We start from the raw sequence: 13,250 nt of genomic DNA, 5'->3' as shown, positions 1-13,250 counted from the left end.
TCCCCATGGCCTAAACGAGGGGTTATCCGTATAACTTAGACGCATGGTTATCCCCATGGCCTAAACGAGGGGTTATCCGTATAACTTGGACGAGCGGTTATCCCCATAACTTAGGCGCGTTGTTATCCCCATGGCCTTAACGAGGGGTTATCCGTATAACTTAGTCGAGCGGTAATCCCTATAATTTGGACGCATGGTTATCCCCATTGCCTAAACGAGCGGTTATCCGCATATCTTAGAGGCATGGTTATCCCAATGGCCTAAACGAACGGTTATCCCCATGGCCTAGACGCGGTGTTATCCTCATGGCCTAGACGCGGTGTTATCCTCATGGCCTAGACGCTGTGTTATCATCATGGCCTAGACGCGGTGTTATCCTCATGGCCTAAATGAGCCGTTATCCCCATCACTTAGACGCATGGTTATATCGATGACTTAGACGCGTGGTTGTTCAAGTTTAACGTGCAATTACATGGACGTTTTCTAAATTACATGTAGTATCTGGTGGTATACTTGCGGGTACAAGCTACAAGATTATTTATTAACGTTGGATATATGTTAACAGGAAACATTAGCTCAATAAGCTATTTTCTGAAAGTGTGTATAAGAACATGTTTTAGTTTATGGCATGCGTTTTCGTGACCCAAAACTAAAACCACAACTTATCGGGATTAAGAATTGGAAAAGAAATTTCTAATGCTCATATATCTGTTCCAAACGGCCTTGTAAATTCATAAGCAGTAACCATAGTTGATAACATTTGTCCTGAGGATGGACATTACATCAGTCATTTTCTTCCGTAACAGTTGGTTGACTTATGTTAATAATGGATTACAGTAATTGTAAATTTATCCCAGAATTCTGTAAACTAAATTCATTTACATTTGCTCTTTGGCTAGGCTTAGGCGGCCGAAGGCCCCTGAAATTGAGAGATACGCACGGTGGCCTCAGAGCATCTGCGTTGGCCGCAGGAGAACGGTGTATCCCTATAGAGACCGTAAGGGTCGCCGAAGGATTACAGCGCGTAGTTATAACTTTTTTTTTCATTTCTACGTTCGTCGTACAATAAACATGCCGAAGCCATGCCACAGACCGGTTCTACGGAGACCATTACATCGGGCGCATGGTGACCTTGCGTTAGCCTTGCGCGTACCCTAGGGTCTTGTGATTTACTAATCACCTTTGCGGACCCCCCAAAAAGTCGCGGCCAACGCAGGCATTCGTCGAGCGCGTCAGCGAATCAATAAGGCGGTCCTATGGTGCCCGTATGGTGGACTTGTGGCTACCTTGCGTCTGCCTTGGGATTTTTAAAACCCTACGGCCGCCACAGGGGCGCCCTAAGGCACTTCCAAGGCCGTACGGCATCCGAAGGTTTTTGTCTCCACAAATTCAAATTAAGCCGTGCGGCTACCCTAACATTTGTGAAAGCTACCGCATATGACTGTCGGCGGCTTAGACGTAGATCATATATACTTCAACAGATGTGACTGAGGCATTAAGCAGTGTTTGTGTTTCTTTTCCTGTTGCGTTGCGGCGCATAAACTGCTAGCGGGGAACAAATCGCAAACCATAAACACATTTACCTAGGACAGGTCAGAAAAAATCAACCTTTCCAGAGAACGATATATTTTACTATGAACTGTATTGAAAACCTAGATATTGAACATAGATGTTTCAAACGTATAAATCAGCTTATTTATCATTTGTTAGCAAAGAAAGCCAGTATATTCGCTTAATCTTCTTATGCACGTTCATAAAAGGAATACTTTGAACGACCTAACTTATGCAGACGATTTACATACTTATTCGACAAGTAGCCTTGTTTTTGCTTATTGTTTAATTGCTTATATGTATGCATTGAATCGCTTGAAACCACTAGTCTATATTTACTTGTCCCCATGCGCTGTGTCCTTCTGGGTATATTGTAAAACAATCTTCAATATCTTTAAAGACCAAAGCTCGCATAAATGAGTTAATTGCACGCGTTTGTCCGTCCGCATCGTGTAAACATATGATCTATAAAGCCAAACAAATCTATGTTACATCGTGAAAACATCGATCCTATAAGCCAAACACAACTATGTTACACCAATAATTCCCGTGGTTAGTATACTGTTATGTTTGTTTGTTCAAATTCGGACAGACAATAATCATCGTCTAACTAGGGTTGTAGTGAAAGATAAGTAAACTTTATGTGCGTGAAGTTAGCACCGTAGCACCGCAACACCGCAGCACCGGTGTATCTAAATGTACACCAATGTACTAAATGTATCTAAAACCCTGAGCCTGCCTAAAATCGCGGCCCATTGACCTATGCCATGACCTAGGTTGAAGCCTAGGCTACACTGTGGTATAGGTGTCAGTGGTCCCCTTTCTCATTTTTAAGGTATCACCGCTAAACATCATTGAAATTTTGATGGAAAATGCCTAGGGTATTAACCTAAAATTATCAAAAACCCTGAGCCTGCCTAAAATCGCAGCCCATTGACCTATGCCATGACCTAGGTTAAGGCCTAGGCTACACTGTGGTATGGGTGTCAGTGGTCCCCTTTCTCATTTTTAAGGTATCACCGCTAAACCTAATTAAACTTTTGATGGAAAATGCCTAGGGTATTAACTTAAAATTATCAAAAACCCCGAGCCTGCCTAAAATCGAAGCCCATTGACCTATGCCATGACCTAGGTTCGCAATTAAGAGACCTATGCCATGACCAAGAGCAGCTCCTATTCTATATTAAAATAACATTTATTAATATACTTTGGTAAAATTCCGGTGATTCGGTGCTAGCACCGTGGTTGTGGTGATGTGCTGCGGTGCTACGGTGCTAACTTCACGCACATGTAAACTTTAAGGATCTAGCGGCTTTTATAGAGGATAGCACGGCCACTGGCACCAGGTGCGTAGCTGCCTATACGCGAGAACACGGCTAAATCCACGTGATTCTGACAACAAAAATAGGAAAAGTTACAGTATTCGTATTTGATCACACTGGCTGTTACAAAGAGACATATGGGCATTGACATTGAAAATTTAATTTAGTTCAATGGCAAAATAGGCCAGAAAATAACACTTCATGAATGTCATTAACATAATAACATAATCGGGGATTATTTGTTTGCTATTTTAGAGAACAAATATCTGCCGAATAAGGAATTTATTGGTTGATTTATTATCCTTATACTGTCCATTTTTCCAGTACTAAATAAAGCACTTCGGAATGAACCAGAATGCACCATTGTTTCATATTTATCTGGGGTTGAGGGGGCATGACCACAGACCCCCTAGCACAATTATGAATCCACATGAATAGAGGGCTAGCTACGCCTCGGACGTCCCGATAGAAAATGTCAATAACTTTTACAGCCACTAGCGCCTGTGGTTACAGCATTAAAATTTGATAGGATTTTATATCATATATTGATTTCCCAAAGCTTAAAATACGACTATAAGTATTTTTGAATGAATGTCGCATTCGCAACGGTCACTAAAATAAACAAATAGTAAAACGTCAAGTATATGAGATTCGTATCATGTTTCAACAATATTTTCATGAATGGAACATCGAAAAACTACATGAGTTCAGTAAGAGTTAAACGGCACATATTGGTATTCAAATTACAATAAGAAATCGTACGAGATTTATAGATTATGTTCTGGTGCAGTCTCGTTTAAATAGTTAACTTATGAAAGGCTTAAAATGAATTGTTAACAAAGACATTTACAAATAAAACACAGGCTTATACATGTAGGAGACGAAACACTGAGCGTCAACAGTGTTATACTTTTAAATGTGATGAACAAATAACTGGGAGTGATAAAGAACCAGTGGGTATTGTGAAGTACTGAGTGTTAAAGAACCAGTGTGTTTTGTGAAGTACTATCACAGGTAGGAATGACTGTATACTTCTCAGCCGTACACGCATTTCATTAGCATGGACTAACTATAACAACGGTGAGTATTAAACCTTTTACTGTGGAGTATCTACTCAAACAAACCCAGCGTGTGGAATTGTGTATATACAGAAATACTTTCACTGAAAACAACGTTTTCTTGTATTATATAAGATCCAGGATAGATCAACGGAAATAAGATCTATTTATATATGTCGTACCAAAATATGTATTAAATCTATTCTAATTGATATTATAATGAGGAATATAATCAAATGTCTACGGGGGTAAGTGAAAGATATGCAAATATTCTAAACAGTCTATATATCGAAACTGACTCACATTTAAAAACATTTTATTCAACTAAAACACGAATCAGATGTATACTTAAAAAGATAGCAAAATAAGCCTTAAGAAAGATGTCTAAAGCTTATGTAAATGCCTTGCTTATTTGAATGAAGATACAGTCATATGTTTTGTTAACGCAATGATTGGGTTTTCGTCGGGCAGGGCATTGTCAATTTCCTAAATTTACCATAATCATCGTTCCCTGGCCCAGAAATCTCAGGCATTTCCACAATGACGACTGAATTTATATGCTTAACGTACTTATGCAAACACAACCCCGTCAAGTGCATAATTTGGCTCTAAAGGTTAACATGTTGACATTCATATTGTCGGACGATAATTTGTCGTAGGCCATTTCCTTATCACGGCACTCGAAATGCTGGTCAGTATACAAGCTTGACGTAAGGCATATATACACCCATACATGCCCCCCCCCCATTCAGGATCGCCGTGTCATATTATCATAGCAATGTGTTTATCAGTTTGGAATCTTTACGTATACAACGGATTAGCACTGAGCCCAGCGTTCGCTGTTAGGTAAACATAGTGTCTTTACGCCAAAAACAACAACACTTGAATAGTTGCATGCTAAATATTGGCTCCAGAACAAAATAATAAACTCGACAGAACCAGAACAGATAGTTAATTAAGACTATATAGTTAATATAAGACTTGTACAAGGTACATCATAAATATGGTGAAATAATGCAAACTATAAAAAACATTCGAACCCCGTTGGCTCGAACTCGTTTTGCTCGAATTACTCGTTGGCTCGATCTGGATCTTAAGAACCGTTTCCAGCTCGAATTTTCCGAGGCTCGATGTATTTTTGCTAGTCCCTATGAGTTCGAGCCAACGGGGTTCGACTGTAGTAGTATATTAGTATAAGTGATATGATCAAATAAGGCGATAGTGAACAGAAACACCGTTAAACTTCCGCATTCAATAATGTTCGATTTAATAGACGCAACAACTTCATCAACTAGTGCAAAGACGGATACCATTTTAACATATTTCCTTCGAATAAGATCAAACCCTGAACAGATGAATAATGAAATTCCTCTTCGATATCTCTTGAATAAAAACATACAGTACATTTCTTCACGTTGGATATGATTACGGTTATAATTTTATCTGCCAATATGAGTTATTAAGGGATTATGAAAATATTGTATTATTCCATTATGTACACTTATTTATAAAACACTCTAAGCGGTTTACGGATTAGCCCCTTCTTTAATTATAACTGAACCAGGTGGTTTTATTGAACAGTTTACCACATATCACCTGTGTAGCAGTGTGTCAGAAATCTTCTTCTTTTCTTTTTACTTCCTGTCGTTTACCTACATTTCTTTCCTTATCCATTTCCTTACCTTTTTTTATTTATGCTCATGGGGAAGAGGTTACTAATGTTGTTAGAACTTGTGTCCAACCCATTTGCTTTTTGTATCATTGTTGTAAATACCGATCATGTTGAAAGAAAAAATGCAATAAAATATGTTTAAATCAAATCAAGGAATAAGTAAAAGTCTTCTTAATGAAATGTCGTTTTGAATTCTTCGTACAAAAACACTACCTTAGGTTATCAACTCTTGCTTAAAGCAACACATTTAAAATCTTACTAAATAATGTATTTATGTAAATTATTAATTACTGGTAACAAGATTGTAACTGTGCATAAAATGGCTGAAAACGCACATATATCAAATGATTGGTGAGTCCTAAAAGATTTACAGTGACCAACTATATCGTCTAATAACGGGTAAAATTACCGTGTTTTCTGCACATTTCTTTAAAATTAAGCACGGTATCCTTCATTAAAACTATTGTTTCCGATATTTACGCAACCTTTTTGGTAAATTAAAGCAATTGTATTAATTGTGGTAATTTTATTTGGGAGTAAGATTGCATCTAAACAATTATTCTACTTTTGAATTTAATCAAAAATAATTTCACATTCATTATATTAGCGATGTCAAATGCATAAGCAAATCCATTATCAGTCAAAAGCCTTTACACACTTGCTACCGATTTTTTATTGTATTATTCTCAAAACAGTTCTAAAGTTGCTAAAAATCTTTCATAAAAAGCCTGTATCCATGTTAAACAGTATTAAGTAATCGATCGTGTGCAACAAAATAACGCATTCAATAGTTCGTATCAAAGGTCCCTTTCTCGGGTCGCACTTACAATCAACAGTACACTGTAAAGGGCCAGGGGCTGTTATGTCACCTCAAACAACTTGCCTTTGTTTACAACAGCTTACAAGATATAATCCATCCTAACTAGAGTAAATAGCCTTCACATCTGACGACTATACATTTCTATATTAGTTTCAGATATGGAACAGTGAGAGCCCAGGCGAAAACAACGATGACCATGAATGGATAACCAACATACAGGTTATGCAAGGTACGTGTGACATGGATGGCTAACAAACCTACAGCATATATCAGGTACGTGTGACATGGATGGTTAACCAACATACAACATATATCAGGTACGTGTACCATGGATGGCTAACCCACATACAGCATATGTCAGAAACGTGCGCCATGGATGGTTAACCAACATACAGCATATATCAGGTACGTGTACCATGGATGGTTAACCTAACCAACATATATCAGGTACGTGCACCATGGATGGTTAACCAACATACAACATATATCAGGTACGTGCGCCAATGATGGTTAACCAACATACAGCATATATCAGGTACGTGTGACATGGATGGATAACCAACATACAGCTGATATCAGGTACGTGTACCATGGATGGTTAACCAACATACAACATATATCAGGTGCGTGTAGCATGGATGGATAACCCACATACCGCATATATCAGGTACGTGTACCATGGATGGTTAACCAACATACAACATATATCAGGTGCGTGTAGCATGGATGGATAACCCACATACAGCTGATATCAGGTACGTGTGACATGGATGGCTAACCCACATACAACATATATCAGGTGCGTGTGACATGGATGGATAACCCACATACGGCATATAACTGGTACGTGCACCATGGATGGTTAACCAACATACAACATATATCAGGTACGTGCGCCAATGATGGTTAACCGGCATACAACATATATCGGGTACGTGTGACATGGATGGATAACCCACATACAGCATATATCAGGTACGTGTGACATGGATGGCTAACCCACATACAGCATATATCAGGTACGTGTAGCATAGACGGATAACCAACATACAACATATATCAGGTACGTGTGACATGGATGGCTAACCCACATACAGCATATATCAGGTACGTGTGACATGTATGGCTAACCAACATACAGCATATATCAGGTACGTGTGACATGGATGGCTAACCCACATACAGCATATATCAGGTACGTGTGACATGGATGGCTAACCCACATACAGCATATATCAGGTACGTGTGACATGGATGGCTAACCCACATACCGCATATATCAGGTACGTGTGACATGGATGGCTAACCCACATACCGCATATATCAGGTACGTGTGACATGGATGGCTTACCCACATACAGCATATATCAGGTACGTGTGACATGGATGGCTAACCCACATACAGCATATATCAGGTACGTGTGACATGTATGGCTAACCCACATACCGCATATATCAGGTACGTGTGACATGGATGGCTTACCCACATACAGCATATATCAGGTACGTGTGACATGGATGGCTAACCCACATACCGCATATATCAGGTACGTGTGACATGGATGGCTAACCCACATACAGCATATATCAGGTACGTGTGACATGGATGGCTTACCCACATACAGCATATATCAGGTACGTGTGACATGGATGGCTAACCCACATACAACATATATCAGGTACGTGTGACATGGATGGCTAACCCACATACCGCATATATCAGGTACGTGTGACATGGATGGCTTACCCACATACAACATATATCAGGTGCGTGTGACATGGATGGCTAACCCACATACAGCATATATCAGGTACGTGTGACATGGATGGCTAACCCACATACAGCATATATCAGGTACGTGTGACACGGATGGCTAACCCACATACAGCATATATCAGGTACGTGTGACATGGACGGATAACCAACATACAACATATATCAGGTACGTGTGACATGGATGGCTAACCCACATACAGCATATATCAGGTACGTGTGACATGGATGGCTTACCCACATACAACATATATCAGGTACGTGTAGCATAGACGGATAACCAACATACAACATATATCAGGTACGTGTGACATGGATGGCTAACCCACATACAGCATATATCAGGTACGTGTGACATGGATGGCTAACCCACATACAGCATATATCAGGTACGTGTGACATGGATGGCTAACCCACATACAGCATATATCAGGTACGTGTAGCATAGACGGATAACCAACATACAACTTATATCAGGTACGTGTGACATGGATGGCTTACCCACATACAGCATATATCAGGTACGTGTGACACGGATGGCTAACCCAAATACAACATATATCAGGTACGTGTGACATGGATGGCTAACCCACATACAACATATATCAGGTACTTGTGACATGGATGGCTTACCCACATACAGCATATATCAGGTACGTGTACCATGGATGGTTAACCAACATACAACATATATCAGGTACGTGTGACATGGATGGCTAACCCACATACCGCATATATCAGGTACGTGTGACATGTATGGCTAACCCACATACAGCATATATCAGGTACGTGTGACACGGATGGCTAACCCACATACAGCATATATCAGGTACGTGTAGCATAGACGGATAACCAACATACAACATATATCAGGTACGTGTGACATGGATGGCTAACCCACATACAGCATATATCAGGTACGTGTGACATGTATGGCTAACCCACATACAGCATATGTCAGGTACGTGTGACATGGATGGTAACCCACATACAACATATATCAGGTACGTGTGACATGGATGGCTAACCCACATACAACATATATCAGGTACGTGTAGCATAGACGGATAACCAACATACAACATATATCAGGTACGTGTGACATGGATGGCTAACCCACATACAGCATATATCAGGTACGTGTGACATGGATGGCTTACCCACATACAGCTTATATCAGGTACGTGTGACATGGATGGCTAACCCACATACAGCATATATCAGGTACGTGTGACATGGATGGCTAACCAACATACAACATATATCAGTTACGTGTGACATAGAAGGATTACCAACATACAACATATATCAGGTACGTGTAGCATAGACGGATAACCAACATACAACATATATCAGGTACGTGTAGCATAGACGGATAACCAACATACAGCATATATCAGGTACGTACACCATGGATGGCTAACCAACATACAGCTGATATCAGGTACGTGCACCATGGATGGATAACCCATATACTACATATATCAGGTACGTGTGACATGGATGGATAACCCATATTCATCATATATCAGGTACGTGCACCATAGATGGATAACCCGTATACAGCATTTAACAGGTAAGTGTGTCATGGAGGGATAACCCAAGTACAACATATAACAGGTACGTGTGACATGGACGGATAACCAACATACGTCATATAACAGGTATGTGTGCCATGGACGGATAACCAACATACAACATATATCAGGTACGTGCACCATGGGCGGATAACCAGCATACAGCATATAACAGGTACGTGTGACATGGACGGATAACCAGCATACAGCATATTTCAGGTCGTGCACCATGGATGGATAACCAACACACAGCATATATCAGGTACGTGCACCATGGATGTTTAACCCACATACAGCATATAACAGATAAGTGTGTCATGGACGGATAACCCAAATACAGCATATAACAGGTACGTGTGACATGGACGGATAACCAACATACATTATATAACAGGTACGTGTGCCATGGACGGATAACCAACATACATTATATAACAGGTACGTGTGCCATGGACGGATAACCAACATACATTATATAACAGGTACGTGTGACATGGATGGATAACCAACATACATCATATAACAGGGACTTGCACCATGGACGGATAACCAACATACATCATATAACAGGTACGTGTGACATGGACGGATAACCAACATACATTATATAACAGGTACGTGTGACATGGACGGATAACCAACATACATAATATAACAGGTACGTGTGACATGGACGGATAACCAACATACATCATATAACAGGTACGTGTGACATGGACGGATAACCAACATACAGCATATAACAGGTAAGTGTGACACGGATGGCTAACCCAAATACAACATATATCAGGTACGTGTGACATGGATGGCTAACCCACATACAACATATATCAGGTACGTGTGACATGGATGGCTTACCCACATACAGCATATATCAGGTACGTGCACCATGGATGGTTAACCAACATACAACATATATCAGGTACGTGTGACATGGATGGCTAACCCACATACCGCATATATCAGGTACGTGTGACATGTATGGCTAACCCACATACAGCATATATCAGGTACGTGTGACACGGATGGCTAACCCACATACAGCATATATCAGGTACGTGTTGCATGGACGGATAACCAACATACAACATATATCAGGTACGTGTGACATGGATGGCTAACCCACATACAGCATATATCAGGTACGTGTGACATGTATGGCTAACCCACATACAGCATATGTCAGGTACGTGTGACATGGATGGTAACCCACATACAACATATATCAGGTACGTGTGACATGGATGGCTAACCCACATACAACATATATCAGGTACGTGTAGCATAGACGGATAACCAACATACAACATATATCAGGTACGTGTGACATGGATGGCTAACCCACATACAGCATATATCAGGTACGTGTGACATGGATGGCTTACCCACATACAGCTTATATCAGGTACGTGTGACATGGATGGCTAACCCACATACAGCATATATCAGGTACGTACACCATGGATGGCTAACCAACATACAACATATATCAGGTACGTGTAGCATAGACGGATTACCAACATACAACATATATCAGGTACGTGTAGCATAGACGGATAACCAACATACAACATATATCAGGTACGTGTAGCATAGACGGATAACCAACATACAGCATATATCAGGTACGTACACCATGGATGGCTAACCAACATACAGCTGATATCAGGTACGTGCACCATGGATGGATAACCCATATACTACATATATCAGGTACGTGTGACATGGATGGATAACCCATATTCATCATATATCAGGTACGTGCACCATAGATGGATAACCCGTATACAGCATTTAACAGGTAAGTGTGTCATGGAGGGATAACCAACATACATCATATAACAGGTACGTGTGACATGGACGGATAACCAACATACGGCATATAACAGGTACGTGCACCATGGATGGATAACCAACATACAACATATATCAGGTACGTGCACCATGGGCGGATAACCAGCATACAGCATATAACAGGTACGTGTGACATGGACGGATAACCAGCATACAGCATATTTCAGGTCGTGCACCATGGATGGATAACCAACACACAGCATATATCAGGTACGTGCACCATGGATGTTTAACCCACATACAGCATATAACAGATAAGTGTGTCATGGACGGATAACCCAAATACAGCATATAACAGGTACGTGTGACATGGACGGATAACCAACATACATTATATAACAGGTACGTGTGCCATGGACGGATAACCAACATACATTATATAACAGGTACTTGTGCCATGGACGGATAACCAACATACATTATATAACAGGTACGTGTGACATGGATGGATAACCAACATACATCATATAACAGGGACTTGCACCATGGACGGATAACCAACATACATCATATAACAGGTACGTGTGACATGGATGGATAACCAACATACATTATATAACAGGTACGTGTGACATGGACGGATAACCAACATACATTATATAACAGGTACGTGTGACATGGACGGATAACCAACATACATCATATAACAGGTACGTGTGACATGGACGGATAACCAACATACAGCATATAACAGGTAAGTGTGACATGGACGGATAACCAACATACAGCATATAACAGGTAAGTGTGACATGGACGGATAACCAACATACATCATATAACAGGTATGTGTGCCATGGACGGATAACCAACATACAGCATATAACAGGTACGTGTGACATGGACGGATAACCAACATACAGCATATAACAGGTAAGTGTGACATGGACGGATAACCAACATACATCATATAACAGGTAAGTGTGACATGGACGGATAACCAACATACATCATATAACAGGCACGTGTGACATGGACGGATAACCAACATACAGCATATAACAGGTACGTGTGACATGGACGGATAACCAACATACATTATATAACAGATACATGTGTCATGGACGGATAACCAACATACATTATATAACAGATACATGTGCCATGGACGGATAACCAACATACATTATATAACAGGTACGTGTGACATGGACGGATAACCAACATACATTATATAACAGGTACGTGTGACATGGACGGATAACCAACATACATTATATAACAGGTATGTGTGACATGGACGGATAACCAACATACATTATATAACAGGTACGTGTGACATGGACGGATAACCAACATACATTATATAAACATACATTATATAACAGGTACGTGTGACATGGACGGATAACCAACATACATTATATAACAGGTACGTGTGACATGGACGGATAACCAACATACATTATATAAACATACATTATATAACAGGTACGTGTGACATGGACGGATAACCAACATACATTATATAACAGGTACGTGTGACATGGACGGATAACCAACATACATTATATAACAGGTATGTGTGCCATGGACGGATAACCAACATACATTATATAAACATACATTATATAACAGGTACGTGTGACATGGACGGATAACCAACATACATTATATAACAGGTA

At 40.1% G+C, this 13,250-nt stretch overlaps 1 protein-coding gene across 3 annotated transcripts in view; it reads left to right on the top strand.

The window, feature by feature from the left end:
- Window positions 1-3,696: 3,696 nt before the first annotated feature.
- LOC128238570 (phospholipase D1-like) overlaps window positions 3,697-13,250 on the top strand; it is a 52,638-nt gene continuing 43,084 nt past the window's right edge. Inside the window, exons 1-2 of one of the 3 annotated variants that reach the window (XM_052954622.1) lie at window positions 3,697-3,953; window positions 6,574-6,652. In XM_052954622.1, coding sequence (XP_052810582.1) covers window positions 6,624-6,652 — 29 coding nt within the window. In that variant the 5' untranslated portion in view covers window positions 3,697-3,953; window positions 6,574-6,623. Of the gene's footprint in view, window positions 3,954-4,155; window positions 4,180-6,573; window positions 6,697-13,250 lie in introns of those variants that run through there. The other 2 variants (XM_052954623.1, XM_052954624.1) reach the window with 2 other exon arrangements.

Source organism: Mya arenaria, chromosome 6, assembly GCF_026914265.1.
Source record: "Mya arenaria isolate MELC-2E11 chromosome 6, ASM2691426v1".
NCBI classification, from domain to species: Eukaryota; Metazoa; Mollusca; class Bivalvia; order Myida; family Myidae; genus Mya; species Mya arenaria.
The sequence above is the reverse complement of the archived record's forward strand: the minus strand, read 5'-3'. Positions and strand labels throughout refer to the sequence as shown.